This window comes from Engraulis encrasicolus, chromosome 9, assembly GCF_034702125.1.
Source record: "Engraulis encrasicolus isolate BLACKSEA-1 chromosome 9, IST_EnEncr_1.0, whole genome shotgun sequence".
NCBI lineage: Eukaryota > Metazoa > Chordata > Actinopteri > Clupeiformes > Engraulidae > Engraulis > Engraulis encrasicolus.
In genome coordinates this window covers 31,741,222-31,766,221 of record NC_085865.1, presented here as the reverse complement: position 1 = coordinate 31,766,221, position 25,000 = coordinate 31,741,222, and the positions used below count along the sequence as shown (strand labels likewise).

The window sequence follows — 25,000 nt, the reverse complement described above, 5'->3', positions numbered from 1 at the left end:
AGTAAATATACTGTACTCTCTGCATATGAATGATGAAGTAGCTTTTGCATGCTGCATGTGCATGCTGACATACAAACGTAAATGATGCAGCAATACAACCTTGGTCAGTCTGCTATGATGCTTTCCCCTTATGGATGCACCTGTCATGTAGGTTATACATTGTATTACGTATGAGAAGAATAGGAGAACTAAAGGGATAAAGGTTTTAAAATGTGTATAATTGCACAACATTTTTAGTCTATTGATTGAGTAGAAAAGCATACTTCCCCCTTTTACCATCCACCTGTTCCTTGCGTTTTATGTCTGCAGCTTTTTCCAGTCATGTACAAGCTCTGTTAGCTCAACTAACAGCACCACACACACACACACACACACACACACACACACACACACACGTAACATATGTGTCGTGATTGATGAAACCGCACCAAATGCCCATCCCCCCCTCTCTGAGAGCCCTGGAGAACAGAGGGACTTACATGGTGAGAGCAGCAGCAGCAGCAGCAGCCTGCTTCAATAGCATCTTCTCTCAAGTGCTGTCTGTCAATCTGCTTCAGCGCCTCTTTAACCCTCCTGTCATGTTGCCCACACACACACACACACACACACACACACACACACACACACACACACACACACACACACACACACACACACACACACACACACACACACACACACACACACACACACACACACACACACACACACACACACACACACACACACACACACACACACACACACACTCTTAACTGTGCACTATAGCCCCACTATCCGCTGCTCTTGGCAAAGGTAATCATCATGCCATGGTGCAGCCAGACCTCTTAGCACTGTTTGCTTTCTGCCACATTTAACTCTCTCTTCCGGGCTGCTGGAGGAGAGGCAGATGAAGCTATTTCTTACCTTTTCCTCCTCATCATCATCATGTCCACTGTAGATATGAGTGTGGTAATCGACTGGTGTCAAGCATGTCATTTCAGCACATATTCAAATGAGTTTTTGAAGCAAAAAAAGACAAGCTGAGAGTATTGAAACATTTCTGATGGAATGAGTTCATTTCACAGACCAATGTCCAAAGAAAAAGCACAAGACAAGACCATGTAAAAAAGAATAAAAGACTAAAAAAGTGAACAGAAATGAAAAGGAAAACACCAGCCACCACCTTCTATCTCGAAATACTGTAGGCCTATGTATCGCCAACAACTCAACATACGATTTTATAGTGCAACCATGATTTTCCTGCCGAGTCTGTATCTGCAGCAGTTTATTCCGTTTTTGTTTTGTTTTGCTGAGAACACGGCAAATCTCCAGACAGCATGCTGTATGAGTAGAGCGTATAGGCTATATCCTTGACTTCACGGTTGTCTCTTCGGTCTGTGGAATGCATAAAAGATGCTTAGTATGCTGGGCTTCAGTCTAGTCCTTGAACGCGTATACACAATTCATCAAGGCCGACGGTGCTCACCAGCTTACACCTGACTATACAGACACTGCGGCTGTGAATGCAAATCGATCAGTACAGGTACATGCTCAGCAGCTGAGAATGACCATGCACTGTATGGTGCAGTGAGGATGATTGCACACCATGCAGTTACCGGTACACTTACTGTAACACTAACAGTGGGAACGTCATTCAAATGAGGCAAGGGTACATTGCAATCAATGGGGGTTGCTATGAAACACCTACTCAGAAGTTCAAATGACTAGCAAGTGTGATGTGAACAATACATATAGAATGGAATGGTTTGTCGACAATCATTCCATTGTAGTATAGGCTATAGGGACACGCGCATACAATCTATGAACCGTACCATAAACTGGTACCCCTCCTGAAGGGTACCATTTTCAAGTACGGTTTGGTACGCTTTATTGGGTACTGTTCGGTAAGTTTTGTCATGGAAACGCTCACATTAGCGAACCAAACTGGACCGTACTGTACCGTACTACTGACTAGATGCTAAACAGGACGTGGGACCCCAGTATTTATATGTACATGTGCAATGACAATAAAGTTGAAGATAATCTAATCTCATTCCGATCATCCCCTCTTGTGTCTTACTCCTGCTGCATGACGAGTAGACACATTGTTCAATCACTATCGACATCAATCTGACTGTATGTATGTAGCAGTATCCATTCCTCCTCCTCCTCGTCTTAACTCTATCTCCCCCCTCCTTCCTCCCTCCCTTCTCCTGTGTCTCATTCCAGTTTCGGGAATGTCCTCTCCACCTCCCACCCCTCCGGCTCAGGTGACCAAGCCCCTGTCGTTCCCCACGGAGGTGTGCCGCAGCGAGAGGCTGGAGGAGCGCCAGGAGAGAGCCCAGAGGCATCATCAGCAGCAACAGCCGCATAACCACCTCCACCACCACCACCACCACCAGCACCCTCTGGAGCACGAGCGGCCACGCTCCCTCTCATCGCCCTTGGACACGGGCCAGCGCTTCAGCCTGCCCCACTCCTCCTCCTACTCCTACTCCTCCTCCACGAAGCCACCCCTCATCCCCTGCTCAGCCCCCATCGCTACCTCACGACTGGTATGTATGCTGTGTTCACTCCGTAGAGCAATGCAGGGTGCATACTAGATCTCTGTGTTACTCAAAGGGTAGTAGGATATACAGCCTACCGTTTGTCCATCATGGATGAACAGCTAGCAATACTTCTTCCAAGTTCTTCAACATTAGATATACAACTGAAAGTGCTGAGCTTGAATGAGCAATCAGTATAATGCTGCATTAACCCTATTCAGACTGGGCTTTTTTGGCATTCCTGGGCCTGGGGGGGGGCTCTTTTGACCCCCCCCCCTCATAACTCATGAACGGAATACAGTATCACTACGAAACTTGGGGGAGATGATCTACATATGATCATCTATGAATGACATCATTTTTGTGTAATTATCTGGTATTATGACGTCATTATGACATCATTATGTTATTATGCCCAAAATATCGCCATAATGGATTTTCCAACAAATTTAGGTAATGCACTTAATTTTTAATGATTTTATGCTTCAAACCACTTAAATGCTCACAAAGTTGGCTGATGCTAATGGAAATATCAAAAAAATATGAAAAACTATGGCGTCATAGATATGGTAAAGTGATTTTTGGTCAGACATACCTGTCAGAAAACCGTTGCCATGGCAACGGCAAAAATGATAAACCTAATTTTTCGGTACCTAACTGTAGCCAACTAAATGTTAGGAAAAGTCACAAAGTTTCGTAGTCATAGCTTAAGTCGTTAAGGAATTATACAACATCAAAGTTGGTGCGGGCACTTTTAGCCCCCCCCCAGTCTGGATAGGGTTAATCCATTACTGCCCCCATCGCTACCTCACAACTGGTATGTTGCCCTATAATGCATGGTGTGAGTTGTTGAAAAAAAAAAACAGAGGGAGGAAAACAGAGGTTTGTTTTAGTTTCAGCAACTTACATTAAGCCTAGTATCCCCATAATGCAGCCACCAGTGGCACGCTATAATAGTCACTGAAAAGTTAACTACTGTAGTACTACACTACTATGGCATAACACAGGGCCTTTAGTAATGCACCACGACTTGGTCATTGCCATTCTGGTAACAGCAAATGTATAATGCCGTGTCTTAACAGGTTAAGTCCTTGACCTCATCAGATTAAAATAATTCAGCAGAACTGGGGATATCAAACTTATAAATCGCTCCTTGTGTAAGTGATTTGTTGTATGTGTTATTTACTGTTACTTTGCTGCTGGTTGAAAATTACTTTGCAGATCACTCATTGAAAATTCCCATTCTTTCACATCATGGTATAGGCAAACGAGCTAAGCTGTATGCAACTCTGCTCCCTTTCACCTAAAATGTCTTCAGTTCTGCCCTAATGACGAGCAGTATTAGCAAGAGTGAATGTGATTGGCCCAAGCAGGGGTTTGCATGTGAAGCAACAGTTTCGCTAATCTTGGCATTTCCAAGAATGCTGTTCATGCTGAAGGCGCCTTCGGCCTTACTGTACTGTAGATATTTCAATCAGCCCCAAACCTCATACAATATCTGGAAGCAGACCGAGTATAATGGTCTAATCGGACTAAGCCGTGGAATTCATTGTGGAACTAATGCGTTGCCCTTTGCAGACACAAGGGGCTTTCAGGACTTATAATAGCCTGAGCCAAAGGTGGGCTTTCCCAAGCACATAATAGAATAGGGTATATGAAAAAAAACATGTGCCTGAAGATGGGCTGATATCATGGACGTCTGTCGATTGGAGGAGCCTGAGAGATTTTAGACCGTGAAGATATGACAGCAGATATGACAGCAATCTCTGACCAGCCACTTTAAAATAGCTTTTAAATGATCCACGCTTGAGAGAGAGAGAGAGAGAGAGAGAGAGAGAGAGAGAGAGAGAGAGAGAGAGAGAGATTTCCGTTTCTTCAGGCAGCTGGGTGGAGTGGAACACTGCTTGGCTGTAGAACCGTCCTGACCTCCTGGCATGTAGGTCTTTCCAGAGGTAGTCACTGGTCAGTGAAGTGTGCCTCCCCTCACAGCGCACCCTCTCTCCTGTGTGTGATTGACAGCAGCTGATGGATTCATGTTAACTTCCCACAGGGGAAATGCATCTCATGTGCTCTGAGTGCGTTACAATATGTGACCTTGCCTCCTCCACTTGTGCTTGTCTCCTCGTACCAGGAAGTAATATGTCATGATGACATCACTGACAACAACATTATATAGCAATATCTTGCAAAAGCTGAATTGTAAAGTATTTTTCTCATTTGCAATTGGGATGGTGAATGAAAAACAGTCCCTCAAAAGTTGTTGTGGCTAGACTGACAGCTGGGACACTTTATCGTTTTCTCCACGGAGGAGGGGTCAGAAGGCGGGGCGAGGAAACAAGCACAAGTGGAGGAGGCAAAGTCGCATATTGTAACGCACTCCTTGTGTTGCTCAAAGGTGACATTGTAAAATATAAGTTCACCGTTTTTTTCCACCGGCTTCTAAGAACGAATGTACAGCTACAGCTATGCTTCTTCAAACCATACTCAAATTATAAAAAGAGAGGAGGGTGATTTTGAATGAAAAGTTGAATGAACTGTATGAACAGTAAAATGCTCCTGTAATCCTTGCCTAATTATAGGATTTGAAGCGTGGGAATGAGGCTTAACCACAGGGGAATTAAGTATGTTTTTCTCTACAAGTAAAGATAATTGTTATAATTTGATGGAGAATGCGGCAGACGATTACACTGTAGGCATACAGCCATGGGTGGGCTGAGGCGGGTCTATAGTGCGGATCTATAGTGTGTTGTCTGTCACACTAGATCACTTGCCAATCAGACTTGTCCTCTTCGACGACATTCCTTGCTGCATTGTTTATGTATAAGGGACATCATGCCCTTCCATGCGACGCAGGATCAAAGATCAACGAAAGAGAAGTCAAAAGTCTCTGCCTCCGTCTGTCCACCAACTCTACCCATTATTTTTTTTTTAATCATTTTTTCGACCTTGGGTCCTGTGAAGGGGTATGAATGTAAACACCTTTACACAGAGCCAATGTTATAACCTTACTGTCTCCAACGTTGTAATGAACAAGTCTTAATGTGTTACCTGAAGCTATCAATAGTGTCATAGCAATGTTGTTATGGTGTTGTTGAATCTTATCAGCAAGGAGTGAACAGGCGAGCGGGCACGCCAGCGGAAAGAGCCTACAAAAAAAAAAGATTTATTAGGGGTAGGGCCGTCAAAAGTAATCGATGCGGCAAAGGATCGTGATCCAGGGCATGGACGATTCAGCATCGATTCGGCCACAAGCCGGATCGATTCGGTGTATTAATACATTTAAAATAATCATACCCGCGCCTCCCATTTTGCCCCTCCCTCCCTGTCTTTTCTTTCAATTTCGGTTGCGCGTGCATCACTTCATCCAAAGGGTTGGTGCTGCCCACTCTCTCTCTCTTTCTCTCTCTCCACATGAATTTCATCAACCTCTAACCTATTCCGTGTCTTGTTCTCCGTTCTCCCAATAATCAACGTCTTTGAAAGCCTGACATTAAATCGGCATTGCGCATCATACATTTTTGAAACAAATAGGCTATGGGGACAGCACCGCTCGTGCTTATAAATTAACGTGGATCAATGACCATATTCATAGACCGTGCTCTCCACATTAATTTCACCTAGGCCTATCTAACCTATTCCGTGTCTCGTTCTCCGTTCTCAATAATCATCGTCTTTGAAAGCGTGACATTAAATCGGCATTGCGCGTCATACACGTTTGAAACAAATAGGCTATGAGGACAGCACCGCTCGTGCTTAATAAATCGACGTGGATCAATGACCATATTCATAGACTGCGCCCTACATCTGCATGACATGAACCTATGATTGATAATGCAAAAAAGCTTCTGGAATCTTTGTCTTGGAGCACTTTTGTGTTCCCACCAATGTCAAAATCAAAGTTTCGCCCTTGGTGCCCATGCCCATGGTGACAGGTTTAATTTTCCCCGTTGTGGACGAATGGGATAACACGGCTTGGTTTCATTTTTCGAGTCGATCACACTTGGAATAATTCGCAGGCGTTTTACTGCCATCTGGTTACTTTTCTTATAGCATCCATCTTATGTAGAGAAACTGGCACCAAATACTTGCAAATTAAGATACCGACCTCCAGAAGAGACACTGAATAATAACACAAAGTAGACCCATGCATTTACAAAATATCTATAGGCCTATAGGCCTATTGTCCTTAATTTCCCTCGGGATTAATAAATGATAGCCTAAAACAGGTGATGCTGTTCATCACACGGTTCAGTTAAAGCTCCCCGCGCTCGTGTTTGCATTAGAACTAGAGCTAAAATGCCACTTTGGACCTACGTTCCCCCTCTGGCTCTAAAAGCCCTCCAAATGTAACCTATAGCGCAGCTTTGCCGGTAGGAGGGGGGCGAGACTAACAAATGGCTGAAGTTAGGTCAGGTGTCTGTCTATAATGGTCGCGACGTGAAGCATGCGGCAGTCAAATATTTGTTTGCATGGATCAACTGATTATATCAAACAAGCTTCGTTGAAATAAGACAACTTAAGGTAAGACAATAATGGGTTAAGCGCCAAGGAAGGCTTTGTGGGGTTTTTTGTATTATGCGTTGTTCCCCCATGAATCCTTTTTAACGCATTGGTGCAGGACCAACCTTGGCAAATCGCATTGAAACAAGCTCGTGAAATGCACTTATGTGGTGGTTAGCCCTGCGCAGTGGCTATTCAGCAGATAGGCTAGGCTACATATTCTGGGCCAGTGTGTAGGCTATATCGCCTACAGTAGGTTGCCGATTTCAGTATAGTCAAGTAGGGTCCAAGTTATTTGACAACTGTTCAGTTCCTCCCTCCCGAACCCTAAACATTTTACTTAGCTGCTCCCGAAAAATTGCCCCTCTCGTGGCATGCAGCATCTAAAGTTTGACCATCCTTCATCACACTAACTGAATAGCCAATATGCACGCAGGGATCCCCAGCCGTTTCCACATGTCTCCCCAAGTTTCACCCTTTGCAAAGCGGAACCATATAGCCTATCGACGAGAAGGCTGGCAGTTTAAAAATGAATCTGTTTCGGACAAGGATGGGGCCGCGCGTCTTGGTCGTGACAGTTATCTTGGATGTGGAGGAGGTATAGAATGTAATAGTAATCTATGGGAGGAGGGCATTGAGGTCGATTTGGATAAGGTGGTTGACAAACGAATTACTGTTGCCACACAGTCGCCCCTTTCTTTTTCTATAATTGCACATTACAATAATATTAATGTTTGAGCTCATCCCTGGTGGGATGCGAATGTTGTGAACAATAACAGACAATTAGGCTAGACGTTTGTAACATCAAGCATAGCGTATGGGTAGAGGACCTCGACATAACCCCGTCACAAACTTGTGCTCCGTCCCTGCGCATCGCAATGCATCGTTGAATCGGATCTGATCGGATCGGATCGAATCGTTACCCTCCGGATCGTAATTGGATTGAATCGTGAGATCATTGACGATCCACACCACTAATTAGGGGTATGCTATATAGCAGGGGTACTCAATTAAAAGTCCCCGAGGGCCAGTTTTTCAAAATTCCTCCCAGTAAAGGGCCGGGCCGGGCCGACACACACGACCCCCCCCCCCGAAAAATAAAATAAAAATAAAAAATTAATAAATAAATAAATAAAATAAAATAAAACATGATAAGTCCTTTGTAAGCACAATACACACGCACTCACACCCACAGCAGATATTTAGTTTCTAGTGACAGGATGGGAGAACATTTCTCTCATAAAGGGCCTGCATTGTGGGGTGAGGTGCCTGCCTTGCTCTCATTGCCACCCACCCTTCAGTATTTTTTTTAAATGACATAAGATTATCTGTTAGCCTATATTTGCAGACTACGTTCATAAAGATTTATTTCTTAGTGAGAAAACCAATAAGCCTGAAGATAACACTTTTCAAACACATGTTGCTTATTATGACTTTGTTTATGCAGCTCTCACATGCATAATGAGAATCAGAGGCAATAATGGACCCAACAAAGAGGACACAGATAGGAGAACACCAGGTTTTGTCAACAAGAAAATGGCACATTTGATGCCATGTTGATTAAATGCAAAAGCCAATAATAAATTGTCAAGTTGCTCATAAATTTGTTTGCAGTCTTATGAGGGTCTTTGCATTCCAAACGAACTATTTGGGGACTGTTTAAAAATGTGAAAAGTTTATTAAGCAATTCGTTTTTAATAGGCTACCAATAGTTAGCTGCCAGCAGAGTTCAAACACAGTTTGCCTTCATTTGTGTTAGCAACTAGCTACAGCTACTGCTAAACCAATTCGAAGTCCTAACTAGGGCTGGGTATTGCAGCCATGTTCCTGTATCGATTCGATTTCGATTCTTAGGGCTTTGAATCGATTAATCACGATTCGATTCGATTCAATTCGATTCACTCCGAATCGATTCAATCCGTTCCCTTTTTGGTGCAAGGATTTCCCCAAAAAGATGCTGTTGCCTATTTTTATATAAAAATGTCAAAGGGCTGTGGCTTGACAGTGTTAACAGATTGCTCATTTGTAATAAGTAGGCCTAGGCCTAATTGACTAATACCTACAGGGTATTTTCCATAGACCTAAATTAAACAAAAAGAACAAAAAGAAAAAGAACAAAAAATTGATTTTGTGCCTTGTGAATCGATTATGTGAATTTTAAATGATATTGATCGATTAAATCGATTATTTTACCCAGCCCTAGTCCTAACACACTGTTTGCAATCAAATGTGGACCATTACTTTCAAAAACGATGCATAGAGAACTTTGTGAATAATTTATTTACAGGCTCTGATACAGTCCTTCCCTTGTAGTCTACCTCACAACCACTAATGCCAGCGTCGTAGGTGCTTCTGTCCGGAGCCTGCAGTGACTGACACAAAGAGGGAGAAACTGCCTGAGGGGGCGGGGCACGGCACGCTTCTTCATTGCGTCTGTGGCGCGATTTCAAAATAAGAGCCGACAGCGCGATCGGACCAAAAAAAATTTTTTTTATTTTTTTTTATTTTTTAATTTTTCAAAATTATTCGAGAGCCAAAAATAGATGCCCCGAGAGCCACAAATGGCTCGCGAGCCGCTATTTGAGTATGGGGGCTTTAAACTTTAAAGCAGTGTTTCCCAACCAGGGGTACGTGTACCACTAGGGGTACGCGAGCACACTGCAGGGGGTACTTGGGAAAATGTAGTAGTATCAAATGTATGGAGTATAGACACATTGGGATAGAGGAAAAGATATAGAGCAGAAGTGAGGGGGTACTCATGGCGCAATAAAAAGACTTAAGGGGTGCGTGAGGCCATAAAGGTTGGGAAACACTGCCAGTTCAGTGTGAGATGACGACAGGAAACAAGGGGGCGAGAGGGATGGAGGAGGACAGGGAAACAACCTTGGACAGGAATTGAACCCAGGGTGTTGCCTTAGCCGTTTTAGCCACGGCCAAGGCCAGGCTTTTAACTGTTGATGTATAGGGAGGTCTGTGGAGGCTGCATGCATGTGCGTTAGCTACTGTAGACTCAGAGTGTGGTGGAGAGAAGAAGTTAGCTTGCATTGCACAAGTGGTGTGCTGTGTGGTCATCATACACTGACATGATCCCTGTCATGACACTGGTATGACTGACTTGTCGTGGCATGTTTGATTCAACTTTGCCATGCATACAGGTAGGCAGCCTGTCTAACAGTATCCTGTTTTACATGCACTATATTGTAGCCATGCAGCACTGTTACTACAGAAGTTTGCATTCAAGTCAGCCCGCCCTAGCTGATTTCCCTTTGCCTTTGAAAGAGGCAGGCAACCAATGAAAAAAGACCTTACACATATGCCATCAGAATTAGTAATGTGATTGGTTAGAGACTGAGTACTCGTACAAGCATTTGACAGATGCCTTCTGCCTCTGATACTTGCTGTCTAGGCAGACACTGTTGACATGTGACAGGTGTCCACTTTGAAGGCTTGGAGACAGCTGAACTGCCCTTTGAAATGGCATTAGACAATACAGTTCAATATGCTTCAGTAGATTCTACATAGGCCCATCCCATAGACCTATTAAAAACAGCAAGGACATTTTATTGTCATTATTTGCCATGTCGGTCTATATGCTTTAGGAGATGGTCTGCCTTCTGACTCTGAGCCTGGTCTTACTACCCCCTAGTGTAATACAGTAAAACCCATGCTAAGGATGCCCTGCACTGGCCTGAAAACTGTCCATGGACTTTGTTTACTCCCTGTCAGTGAAGGCAGGCGGTTCTGGGCTGTTTTGCCCTCAGCTCTGTGGAGCTGTAGCCTACTGCCTGGCCTGCCTGACACACCCACTGGCTGACTCACCCTCTGGAATTTGGGCGTTCTGGTCTGCCTGTGCCGCTCACATAGGCTTTTAAGCCAGCTATGCTGAGGCAGAGGAGGGGGGCAATTAGCCTGCCAAATGTTTTTGTTCTGATGTTTACCCCTAGCTGCATGCTTTCCCAAGCCGCCTTCATCCCCACATAACTTCCAAACGAGCACTGTTTAAAAAAGATTTAGACTATGCACCACACTGAGAGGCTATAATAAAAAATGGCACATTCCTCATAATGCAGTTCAAAGAAATATTGCTATTCAGCTCACACCTGCTTGGGTAAGCTAGAATCCCCATCACGCTGGTGGCAGCATTGCAAATAGCCTTGGACTTATGGACGTGCGTCAGTGTCCTTCGCCGGTGAAATGAAATCGCCCATCGGGACCAACCAAGCTCGATTGAAATTAGGGATCCCATCATTGGCGCCCGATGCCGCTAGGCAACAGAAATATGCAGGGGGGTTTCCTAATATGGTAAAGAGAGGATACCTCAGAGGTGGGTGGGTCACTCTCGAGCCAAGCGCAGTCTGGGATTTTCCTCAGCAGTAACGGAACGATCATGAGGAAAACATCAACAGTCTGACAGCTAACACACATGTTCAGTATCTTTGCCAATAGATGCGGTCTGAATTTGAAGCCTAATAGCATTTTGCACACATTCGTGCATCGCTACTGGCAGGTAGTGTCAGGTAGCCTATTGCATGCCAAAGCAGTGGGCTTTACGACAGCGCTACACACTGACAACAAGAACCCTGGTCGAAAGCCAGTCCATCCACTGCAGGTGAAGATCGTCGAAAATCACTCAGGTAGAGCTGCTTTCCTCTCGTTATTTGCGACTGCAGCAAATAGCCTGCTAGGAATGCTCCATTTTCGCCAGTGTAGGGGTTCGCCCGTCAGCGGCATGATGACATTTTACCTAGCGATGCGCCGACACGCGTTTGGGGAATCATCATGTTGTGTCATTACTCGTCTCATTCGTTCAACCGACCGGAATTGCAAACGTCAGCTCAGGTTTTATAGTCAGTCATAACGCCGGTGCCTGCTCTCATCCTGCTTTTGCACAGGAGAGGTGACTTGTCAAGTCTGACATTAGCTCTCTTGGAACAAGTTTCAGAGCACCCGGAGACGTTCATGTTTCCGCATTGAAGCAAGCCTTTCGTTAAACGAAAAAGCGTGTCTGAACAAGGACAACCGATCGTGTAGGAGGCAAATTTCGGTCGTAGGACACCGGACGGACAACACTGGCTGTAGACTGACTCGCGAAGTCGCTACCGGTGGTGGTGGTGGTCCCCTGCACCGTGCCACTACCAACAGTGTTGCCCGTGCCGTGGCAGGAGTCGGGGCAGAAGCGCGACGACAGACTTCGCCAGCCAGACCTTGACTGATTCTCTCCCTTGTCTGTCGTGTGCTCACAGGTCCCCGGTATTGCTGAAGGCATGCTGGAGAAACTTGACCTCGAGGATGAAGGTAAGGATATATGCTTATTAAAAAAAAACAAATCCGCACCGTTAACGTGCCGAAATAGGCCAACATGTATCTTCCGTAGGCTACACTTTCTGGGAGTTTTAGTGTAAGCAAACCTACTATGCAATATCTGCATCACAGTATTGTTTACACAAGATATCAAATGACGTGTAATGTTGACAGCACGAGCAAGGTCTATCACTTGTGTGGGGGCTCATGCCTATAATTAGCGTGTGAAGTTCCAGAGCGGTTGCTTTATAAATTTAGACTTATAGTGAAGACTGTATGCCAAGTAATAAATCATGGTTAGCTCTGTCAGGAGTAATACATCATGTTTAGCTCTGTCAAGAGTTTCTTTGGGAGTTCAGCGCTCACCTCAAACTAACTTATCTAACTTAACTCCTAATCGACTGAGGGGATGAGGTGAACCTGTTGGCTACACCAACAGTGCATGATGCAGCTTTTGACACTGCCAGACAAGCTCACCAGCTTTAACCCCAACCGGAGGCAAGCAGTCTCTCTGGTTAAGGACTGTAAGTTTCTAGAATATGTAGCAGTAAAATATCATCTCCCCCAATTTTGCTGTGCATGTTGGGTTGCCCATACTATAGGCTCATTGCAGTAGCCCACAGGGCTGCCTGTTTCCCCAAAACTCCCAAGTATACTTAAAGCCTAAGTAGTATTTAAGTATGAGGTGCCTCTTTGGCAATGTGAGCACTCGTTCGTGAAGAAGCAGTAAGATAGAGAAAATTCTAACCAGAATGCATCAAACTGGCAAAGTGTGCATGCCCACTGCCTAGCAAAAATCTTACTGAGTCGTCACGAACGAGCCTATATCAGAAATGGGTCTTTACAGGCCTACAGTAGCTTACAGGGGAACCTAACTGTGGCCAATCAATAGCTTGTGGACATTATGATCTAAAGAGGAGAGAGCTCCCGCAAATAAGGCAAAGAATGCTTTTTTTTTTAGCTGAAGAAAAATATCAGGTTCTACCAGGTGTACCTTACTGGACACACACACACACACACACACACACACACACACACACACACACACACACACACACACACACACACACACACACACACACACACACACACACAAGAGAGAGAAAGAGAGAGTTGCTACAGAAAACTGTCATCTCTCCAGGGGTTTCGATGGCAGTCAAATTTTTCCTGTGGGATGGTGGTTGCGTCGTGCCGTGGGGCTGTTTGTCTGTACTGACCTTTCTGGTTCCTAATTGCCCTTTTTTAGGCAGACTAGAAAGTGCTCAACTTGTTTTATTTATTGAAGCCTACACTGTGCAAGCTTTTGCTGGAGGTGGTGACTGAGACATGGTAAAGTGGAGTAGCACGTGTTCCTACAACTCAAAGTTGCCCCCTTTTATGAGGAATTGCAGTAATGACAAACAAATTGAACCCTTGAAGTGTCATGTTAACTAGTGTGGGATAGTCCACTCGGTTGCCACACACACACACACACACACACACACACACACACACACACACACACACACACACACACACACACACACACACACACACACACACACACACACACACACACACACACACACACACACACACACACACACACTGTTTCCTTTCTCTGTCTCCTCTGCTGTGCAGTATGGCAGTATCTCTCTTACGGTTTTGTGTCACCCTGGCTTTGCTGTTAATACAATAGACGCATTGGTTTCCACCAGACTCCAGCAAATAGGGTATCCCCATCTGGCCATAAATAAACTACACAGCTCAAAAAGAGCCTTCTCGCTAAAGCCCTGTTGCTGTCACTGCGGTCATGTTATGCCTGCCTTTAATGCCCAGCTTATGGCACTGGCCTAATATTAGACATTAGAAGAATCGTGATACAATTGTGAATGTTTTTGTTCGGCTTAGCATTCACTTAAAGCATTACCAAGTTATTTTCATATTGGATCGCCATATTCTATCGCCTTCTTGTAGAACAAGAGAGGCACATACTTTTTTAGACTAGGGTAGTGCGGCTATCGTATACAGTATTATGGATTATGGATCATGTAAGTTATCAAAGCACGTCCAGAAGTGGCCTTCACCAATGAACTGCTGAAAAAGTTTTGTAAACGATATTCTAATATCAAGAAAACCTTACTTCGTGTTGCTTTAATACTGGGATCTCATGACAACTCTTTCTGCGATTTTCTGCTGCCAGCAGTTAGCTGAATTAATATTCCGACATGATCGTACAGCGTGGCATAATAAAACTGATTACTCTGGAACGGTGGTGCCAACCCAGGCCGAGCCTTGCCAACCCAAACCCATGGCATTCCATGGCATCAGAACGCGAAAAATCTGGACTCTTCCCTAGCAACAAGAGGCCCATTCTGTTGTGACTCTGGAGCTTTGAAAGCCCTTGTGGAGCCCTTCCAGAAGACCCTGAGCGTGTTTTTTTTTATCCCTGCCAAAACATTCAGATGCTTTGTAGTCTAAACTTTGTGTTAATGTATTTGTATTGTTTTCCATTATAATGCAAACAAATACACGCATGCGAAAAAAGGGGGAGGGGTACACACTGTAGCCGATACACGACACATAAACACAAAATAATTAGCTACACATCATGACTTCAAAGAGAGAGAGTGTAGAAAAGTGCTTTTTTGTTAGTGCACTACAAACATGGCATAGAAACAAAGCGTTCTGTGTAAGCTTATGTATTTTAGGCCCATTAATGTGGGTTGAGTTGTGGACTACTGGGAATAAGCTTAGTCATTCTGCAAACAAAGATCAGGTAACATGACGGGCACTTGAAGAATCTCTCAGGCAGATGGCCTAATTTTATTTTATCATCCCAGTTGCGTCTGTCTGTATGCAAAGTAATATCTAATAACCTTACACAGCCAAAGCTCTGACTGCAGATTCTCTCTCTCTCTCTCTCTCTCTCTCTCTCTCTCTCTCTCTCTCTCTCTCTCTCTCTCTCTCTCTCTCTCTCTCTCTCTCTCTCTCTCTCTCTCTCTCTCTCTCTCTCTCTCTCTCTCTCTCTCTTTCTCTTTCATATAAACTTTTTTGTGAGGAATGCCAGAGAGTGAGTTTGGCACTTGACCAATCACCAGGCTGGCCAGCATTTAAGTTAATGTAAAACAGAGTTTATCCATTTCAGAGAGCAAGGTCGGCATGTGTTTAGGTTAGTTATTGTTGCGGTTTCACCATTCATCCTTGGGATGCTATGCGAAGCGGCTAGGCAGCAAGGAAAAATGACACTAGGTAGGCTCAGTTTCCTCACAACCAGAGCGCTCTCAAGGCTGCAGCTTTTTGTCCAGGGTTTTCAGCTGTCCCAATCTTGCTGTTGTCTTCCAGTGCCCTTTTTCACAAGGGTGAGCCCCAAGAGCCTGTTAAGAGTTGCCAGGTAGCAGGGGGTTCAGTGACCACTTTCCCATTGAGGCTTTCCCATTGCTAGAATGAGCAGTATAGAGTAGAGTAATGCTTCCCAACCAATTTTCTTGTCTTGTGTGTATTCCCATTTTGTCATACCATATGTACCTCCCCCCACACACACACGGACACACATTTATCACATTTTTCCATATACCCCCTGCCGTGTGCTCAGCTCACCTGGTTGGGAATCACTGGAGTAGAGTACTGTTAGTGTAAGGATTTGGAAGCAGATTAGCTGCAGGTGTTTTCAAAATGTTACGCTTGTACGGTACAGAAGGAGGAGATTTCAGACATTTTTTTGACGACTGTCTTATTCCTTTAATCATTTCCCCAGTTTATTTCATGGCTCCTCTTCATTCTGTAGAATGTGCTGTTCACTTGAATGGGGCTCCCCAACGTCTGCACGTTTGATATTTTTGAATTACAGACTGATCGCTGCCAATGGCGACAGACTTTTGGCCACTCATTTTTGTTTCATGTCAGTCCACAAGGAGTCCGGTCAGTTCTTGCTCAAAATTGGCTGATGTCGCAGTTGTTATTTTAATTCGTCAATGCTTAAACCTTTCATTAAATCAAGATGGCGTTATGATGAACAACCAAAAGTCTAAGGGTAGCCATGCAATAAGCAAGCTGTATGACTCTCAGTGTGCCGGTCATGGAGTAGCTGCCTTCAGAGACATCAAGTAAGAAGGCAAGCAGGTCTCTATTGTGGAATAACTGCCTTCATTGAGATCAATACCCCTCCACTCCGTGTTGGGGTCCTGCATTTCTCTGTGTGTCGCCATTCCACGACGGGGACCTTCTCGCCAAATGTTATCCCTTGCATAGACGCAAATAATCACTGGCAAGTTGAGTAGAGATCACTGCTTGTACCAGTGCAGCGGATTTACCCTTTATGTTTGTGACCGCTAGTTAGTAATTTTCCCTTCAGCAAGGGTGCAGCCACAATGTGGGTTTGGCTGAGAGAGCTCGCCCTGTAGAGTTGCTGTGTTTAATTACACGCCCGCTGGCTCTTCAATCAGCTGTTCACCTGATATTCTGGCATACAGCATGCCATCTCAAGGTCAGACAGCACAGCACAGCGCTGATTAGCAAGGTGCTGACATGAGGAGAGGGAGAGAGACAGTGAGAGCAGGAGAAAGAAAGAAAGAGAGAGAGAAGGGGAGAGGCAGAACAAGAGAGAGAGAGAGAGACAGAGAGAAGGGGGGAGGCAGAACAAGAGAAAGAGATGTACGAGAGAGAGGAAGAAGGAAGAGGAAGAGAGAGGAAGTCCAATTGAGAGAGTTAGTGAGTGTGTGTGAGAGAGAGAGAGAGAGAGAGAGAGAGAGAGAGAGAGAGAGACAGACAGACAGACAGATAGACACTCTACTGTTCTGACAGAGGGTTGAAGCTCATTGTACATAATATGCCAAAAGATCAGGTGAACAGCTCATCGCAACAGAGGAGAGATGAGATTTAAGTCATAAAGGATGTTCGCAACATGGTCTTCTGGATTCTTTTACAGTGTTAAGTCAATGAGCATCGATTGGGTGGCGCTCACCCTCTGTCAGTAATGGCGTTGATGTTCTGTGTGAAGTAGGTAGTCGGTCTGAGAAGTGGGCTTTGATGTGAGAAGGAGGAAAGGAAAGCCCCGTCTGTTTTTGTGGCCACTTTGGTCCTCTGCCTAGAAACACACACACACACACACACACACACACACACACACACACACACACACACACACACACACACACACACACTCACACTCACACTCACACTCACACTCACACTCACACACCTGCACTTCCAGAGCGTAGCAGAGCGCGCCTTCAGACAGGCTAACAAACGGCTCCTCTGTCTGTCGTCTGCTCGCCTCAGCGAGACGCCACTTAGAGTATCGCCGAGGACGGCCGTCCGTGAAAATCGCTATGGCAACCGGCAGGAGAGATGGATGAGTCCCTGCAGTCTGGGTGAAAGGAAAGGAGAGAAAGAGAGAGAGGGAAAGAGGAGAGGAGAGGGGAGAGGAGCGGAGGGGAGGGAAATAGAGATGGGGAGGGGAACTCCAGCAGGCAAGTTGAGCAAGTTCACTGCGAAGGACTCTGCTAGAGTGCACCCCCTACAAAGACGGCAACACGCACGCACGCACGCACGCACGCACGCACGCACACAGCGTCTCTCTCTTTTTCTTTCTCTACACAGCTTGTCTGCCCAGAAAGCTTGCTTTGTGATGGGACAGGGAAGAGTGTAGCCCATTCTAGAGGGGTCCACCCCCCTCTCTCTGTGCTCCGCTATGTGGCTACTCTGTTTCTCTGTTCCCCCTGCATCACTACTCTGGGGAACTCTGCTAGTTTCCTTCTTTATGGGCAGTCTTAGTGTAGTGGTTAGGGAGTTGGACTGAAGAATCTCACTGGGTTGCAGGTTCAGTCGCCACTCTTACCACCCCCTTCCTCCCTCCATGGCTGAAGTGCCCTTGTGCAAGGTACCTAAGTACCCATATTTCTCCAGGGGCTGCAAGTCGCTGTATCTGCAAGTTGCTTTGGATAAAAGCAGCAGCTAAGTGTAGTGTACAGGTAATGTCATGTCGCTACCCTTCTAGTCTGCGAGCCTACTCTGCCACTCAGACACTTTCACTCGGCTTTTCTGCCACTTTGCCCCCCTCCCTGCTACTTTGCCCCCCTCCCTGCTACTTTGCCCCCCTCCCTGCGCGTCTACTGCCCCTCTCTGTGTCCAGCAGGAGAGACCTTTTAAAGGGCAGCTGGAGCCACAGTTGGATGGGGTCAGTCAGCCGCACTGCAGTCTTTCCCTCTTTCCCTCCAGGCATCCTCAATGCTCTCTTTCTCTCTGTCTCTCTCTCTCTCCCTCTCCCTCTCTCTCCCTCTCTCTCTCTCTTTCTCTCTCTCTCTCTCTCTCTCTTTCTTTACTTCTCATTTTCTCTTGTTCTCTCTCACTTTACCCATGCCATGTCTATAACTTTCTCTTTCTACTGTATATTTCTTTCTTTTATTCTACCTCTCTCCCCTTTTCTCTATCTCTCTCTCTCTCTCCCTCCTTCCCTCCTTGAAAGAGGAAAGGGAATACCCATCACATCATGCTGGCTTCGCTGTGCTGTGCGCTGTGACAGCGCCTCCATCCCAGGCAGGGAGGTGTGTGATGGACCGTCACCGGGCGTGTGATCTTTCACACACCTCCAGGTGTATCCCATCACAGTGTTGTGACATGAGCCCTTAAGGCCGCAGCCTTAGAAGGATCCTTCAGTCGAGCAGATCCTTCAGTCCTTGTTTTTGTGACTGCATCACATTACATTACATGACATTACAGGAAATATACAGTGTGAGCTACTGATGTTTCCATGTTTCCTTGACTCTACTATGATTGCCTGTGATGGACAGCCTGGATTCAGAAGCTACAATCCAGTTCCATAATTCCAAATGACCTGGTCTTACCTGTCCAGTTGGGGCATTTGGACAGGTAAAACCATATCAATTGGAATATGTGGCAAATGAATTGTAGCCTCTTAATCCAGGTTCCCCGTCACTGAGAATGCTCCTTTGAAAAGATTCAGCTCGAAACTTTGGAACCCTCATGGAAGTTGCATGGCATGTGCTGGGAAATTTTAGTAGACACTTTTATCCATAGCCACATGTCTGCACATCCAGATTCGTTTTAGACTTTTAATGGCCAAATCTTTTGGTCTTCAGAGGCCCACTGCTCCGCTGTCTGACAAAACACTGCAGGGCGCACTGCTTGGCTATTAAAACAAAGGCTTTGCAAATTGAGTTTCTTAGAAGGATCTGAGCGTGCAGACGTTTTTACAGTTTCTTTCATGACTGGCACCTTTTTTCCCCCTGTGGGACTGTGGTATAATCTGTTCAAGTGTCCCAATGCAATTTACAAAAGAGGACATAAACCAAACCATTAAACCACTTGAAAAAACGGTCTCAATGTGACTAGCCTGGAGAAATAAGAAGAAATGAAAAAATAAATAAACAATGAAATGAATGCAAAGTTCTACTCAGACATTGCAAGGGTACTGCCCTGTTAAGGCAAAGTGCAGTAACTACACATTTTGTCATATTGAGTTCAGATGGTTTTCATTACACCACCTTTATCTAGCCTTATTGTCCAAACGTGTCCCGTTCTAGAGATGTTGCCATGCTAAATTTGCAGTAACTGGAATATCCAACCTAATATCAAGGCTTTGAAGGCATTTTCCTCAGTGTCAACGTGGGCATAGTTGCAGCACTTTTTAGGGCTGGATAGAGCAGGGACATTTTTAGATGAGTGGAGTGGAGTGACTGCCTTCTGTCCAGTGGAGTGGAAAGGTCCAGTCTGACGGCCAGGCTCTTATTTCTATGCAACGAGGCGATGTATCAAAGACAAAAGACATTCACATAGTCTGCATTTCTGCCTTCAGTCTGAGCTGCTCTGAGCTCCTGCCGAGGCCCAGAATAGCAGCATTCAGCTAGAACAGCAGCGGCAGACGGCCACACACACACACAGACACACACACACACACACACACACACACACACACACACACACACACACACACACACAGACACACACACAGACATGCATGCACGCACACAGGCACACACACAAACACTTTTTTATAGCATTCAGCAGCAGCAACACAGCAATAGAATACACACACAACGCTCGAATAGCCTCCCCACTGCCCCCGATGTTGGCTTATGACTCATCACGCCTACACATCAGACATCAACACACACGCACGGACACATGCACACATGCACGCGCACACGCACACGCATACGCACACACACACACACACACACACACACACACACACACACACCAGACCGTAACACCCACCACCTCTTTCGAAGAAGTGCTATTCCGCGATAATAGTCTGAGGTCTCGCTTGACATTTCTCAAGTACATTGCTTATCTGCTTGTACACCTGTTAGTGTCTTAGTCTTCACTATCAGTCTAACTGTCTGCCCGACCTATCCTGTCTGTTTGTGCAATGTTTCCATTTGCATATTTACTGTATATATAGGTTCGTGTGTGCACGCTTCTATGCATTTGTGTTTATATACAATATCAATTCAAACCTTGCCCTTGACTGGTTGGATAGAGTGTTTCAACTAATTGTGTGTGTTTGTGTTTGTTTGTTTGTGTGTGTGCTTGTGTGTCCCCTGGCAGTTGTTGAAGAATCCGAGAGTGATATTTACACACGCTTTATGAAGTCCCACAAGTGCTATGACATTGTTCCCACGAGCTCCAAGCTGGTTGTTTTCGACACAACGTTACAAGTAAGTACCTGAATAACTAAATCCCTTGTGTATGCAAACTCATGCCCGTATGTGTTGGGGTTGAGAACAAGTGAAAAATGTTGACTGCTGTTTGGATGGTTGAATATCTCTGTGGTTACTGTAAACAGCAAACACAAAGTAAACACCACAGCTCAGATAACATAAGCAATGTGAATGTCTTTGTGGGGTGGATTAATATGTGATTTTCCGAAGTCGGTTTCCCACTGGCACAAAAATGCAACATCAGAAGTGAACACCAGAAGTGAACAAGCAACATCCTATTTTTCTGTTGTCTCCTCTGTGTTAAAGGGGTATGTCACTATTTTGGGGCTTAATACAGTTAACGTCGTTGGCCAGGGTTTATAAAGGTGGTAAAGTGTCTTATTTTTCATGTTAGGCGTTGTCTTGCTTTAAGACAAGTTAGGGAGTATGTAGCTAAGCTAGTGAAAGTCAATGGATCACTGTAGCATGTGTGATCCATTGACTCTCACTAGCTTAGATACTTACTCCCTCCTTAAACAAGACAACACCTCACATGAAAAATAAGACTCTTTACCACCTTTATAAACCCAGGGCAACGATTTTAATCGTATTCAGTCCCAAAATAGTGGCATACCCCTTTAACGGCATACCTGAGAACGCTAACGTTCGTAACGGCTTACAACTATGTCCGATGTAGAGCGGAATGTGTTACTGGGCACGTCATTAAAAATACACAGTGTTTCTTAATCAAGAGCTTGTGATGGAGGGCATGCTAGGGACTAATCCCTTTGTTTATATTCAGACCCCTAGAATAGCTACAGATGCTAAAACTGGCACCACTTCACACCACACTCCTGACGGTCAGTCCAGCGTAGACTGGTCTTGCCTGCTCTCACCCATACTGTCTGTGGGGCTGCAAAAAGCTTCACATTTACTGTACGTCAGTTTGACTAACCAGGACCACGTTTCTCGACAGCACAGACGCTAACCAGTTACCAACTTAGCAGGTTGCCAATGGAAAATTGCATTGCAACCAAGTAAATTGCTAACTTGGTTATCAATGACGCTGTCAAGAAACGCACCCAGACTAGTTTTGGATTTTCTTGGGCGGTGGATGGGAGAAAAAAAAGTATGCCTCAAAAATGTACGGCGTCCTTGGAATCGGGCTCTGATTGGTTCTATCAGAGATATTTAATAGAACCCATTGGTTCTATCAGAGATATTTAATAGAAACCCAGTGATCCTCTGTCTTTGAACTTTCCGTCTGTGGGGTCTTCTTTGTCAAAACCAGCTCTGCCTACAAACCTGGTGCCACGGACAGGTGTGTTTTCCGAGAAGCGGGGTTCAGTAGTAAACGGGTTGCGTAGAAGAGTCTGGAGTCCTTATTTTCTTAATTAAACAACACATGTGGGCAGCCTTGTCCTAGTGGTTAAGGAGATGGGCTTTAGATCAGAGGATTACAGGTTCAAATCCCACCCGTACCTAACCCCACACTGCTACAGGGACTGTAGCCAATACCCTGTACTTAAAAAAATAAATGTAAGTCGCTTTGAATTTTAAAAAAAGTGTAATGTAATGTAATAATGTAATCTGTTAGCAGCTTTGTCACTTCTTGTAGGTCAACAGCCAAGTTTATCACTGAACCATGTTCGTGGAGTGGTCTTTTGGTGCAACAGCTAGGGTAGACCCAACTAGCAATGATTCTTTCGGTCACGACTATAAGAACAGCTGTGCTTCTACAGCAGTCTCGATCATATTTTACCTTTGTCTTGAGCCACTATGGAAAACCTTTCTTTTTTTGTATTGCAATTGTCTGCAGCTCTGCCAACACTCTGCAACAGCTTATGACGCTGACAGCTCTTTTTTTGGAAGTGCTGATGAAATCGCATGCTTTTGTCCTGTGTCCTGGTTCTCCAAAGAAGGCCATTTTGAGTCAAGAGAGACGGTGGAAGACTACAAGAAAGAGATGAGAGTCCTTGGTTTTTTTTTTTGGCCTACCTTGTTCAATTTTTAATGAGTCTGAGATTAACTGTATTCTTCCTTTTGCCTGATTCGTTCCCAGTCTTAGGCAGCCCACCCTGTACTGTCTGCTTCTCTGGTTCCTGTTTGCATATTGCCTGTGGGGCAGGTTGCATATCAGTGGCAGGCAGGGTTGCCAGATGAGGCTGATGATTTCCAGCCCAAAAAGTGCTCAAAATCCACCTAGAAGCACAAAATCCCGCCCCATTCTATTGATTTCTATGGCAAAAATTGGACAAGTTTTTCTGCTAAATGCCATTTTTTACCCGCACACTGCCATCCTAAGCAGCCCAATTGGGCGGGAAACAGCCTAATCTGGCAACACTGGTGGCAGCACATACACTCAGGGCTGCTGATAGCTGTAGTTGGGGCCCAGGACAAAGTCGTTTGAAAGGGCTCCTCTTCTCCACTCAATACCCATGGAACAATGTAATCAAAACCAAATTCTGGGTCCCCTCTCTGCTGGTCCCCCGGACAACTGACCCGTTTGCCATCTCCCCGTGATGGCTTCCCTGCATACAGTGTTCAGCAAAGAGGCCTGTTCTGGGTCCTTTCTACTTTCCCGCATTGTGACACTGCTGTATTCATTATGGCTTTAGTTCAGACATGAAAACTGATCCTGGGTCTGAGGCATGATTGAAGAATAGTGGCCATAATCCACTGACAAGCAAAGTGACCGAGAGAATAGAGGGCCTTGCCCCACCGCAATTAGTTTTCGTGTGTGTGTGTGTGTGTGTGTGTGTGTGTGTGTGTGTGTGTGTGTGTGTGTGTGTGTGTGTGTGTGTGTGTGTGTGTGTGTGTGTGTGTGTGTGTGTGTGTGTGTGTGTGTGTGTGTGCGTGTGCGTGTGCGTGTCTCTGTGGGTGTGGGTGTGTGCTTTGTGCGTGTAATGTATGCTTGTGTGTGTGTGTGTGTCTGTGTGTGTACCGTATGTGTTCTTTGTGCGTGTACTGTGTGTGTATACCATATGTGTTCTTTGTGCGTGTACTGTGTGTGTATACCGTATGTGTTCTTTGTGCGTGTACTGTGTGTGTGTACCGTATGTGTTCTTTGTGCGTGTACTGTGTGTGTATACCATATGTGTTCTTTGTGCGTGTACTGTGTGTGTTGTGCGTGTGTATGTCTTGCCCAAATATGTGTGCTATATGCCTTTGTGTGTGTGTGTGTGAGCCAGCATGAAGTCCATGCGTATGAAGGGAGCTCAATATCCTGCTTCACGGGATAATTAAAGTTTAATTTATTCTGGGCCGGGTCTCATCCCCACCCCACCGCACCACACCCGCACCCCTGTGGTCGTAAAAAACCAAAGACCAAAAGATGGGAGTCATGAATTTTTTAAATGCCGCTGTTGTGAGACACATTACATTGGCATGCACTAGCTGAACCAGCAGAAAAAAAGTGAGAGAAAGAAGAAAAGGAGTAGAAAAGAAGGTGCTTCTTGTGGTGTCTGGTGGCTTTTTGGCCGGCGGCCATTTTTCAGCAACACTGTATGCGGAATATACCTGCAGCAAAGGCTGGTGTGAGGGGAGCTCAGCTCAGTCAGTAGGACTGTGGTTATTGATGAGCCTTCAGCAGCTGAGTACATCGGAAGTTCCTTTCAGCATCTGCTATTGCTCCATGGCCTTGTGTAAAGTATACTGTACATATTAGAGTAGAGTGACTTAAACTTTAAACAAACAGTATGTATGGGGATATTTCTTTTTTTTATATCCTGTTAAAACAAATCCATTGTAGAGAGCTAATAATGATAAAGTGAAAAGCCCATTGGGAAACTCCAACTCCCATTGTCATTGTGACACAGCACTCCACAGCACACAAGTGAACACTGCACACTGCACACAATGAAATTGCATTTATGCCTCACCCGTGCAAGGGGGCAGCCCTCAGTGGCGCCCCATGGGGAGCAGTGCGGTGGGACGGTACCATGCTCAGGGTACCTCAGTCATGGAGGAGGATGGGGGAGAGCACTGGTTGATTACTCCCCCCACCAACCTGGCGGGTCGGGAGTCGAA

General features: G+C 45.2%; 1 protein-coding gene across 4 annotated transcripts in view; it reads left to right on the top strand.

Moving 5' to 3' along the window:
* LOC134455693 (5'-AMP-activated protein kinase subunit gamma-1-like) overlaps positions 1–25,000 on the top strand; it is a 152,847-nt gene that overhangs the window by 92,792 nt on the left and 35,055 nt on the right. For all 4 annotated transcript variants that reach the window (XR_010036146.1, XM_063206913.1, XM_063206914.1 and 1 more), the window contains 3 exons: positions 2,212–2,537; positions 12,272–12,323; positions 20,880–20,989. Coding sequence is in view for 3 of the 4 variants with exons in the window: in XM_063206913.1 (XP_063062983.1) it covers positions 2,212–2,537; positions 12,272–12,323; positions 20,880–20,989 (488 nt within the window). In the remaining variant the exon portion in view is untranslated. The remainder of the gene's footprint in view (positions 1–2,211; positions 2,538–12,271; positions 12,324–20,879; positions 20,990–25,000) is intronic.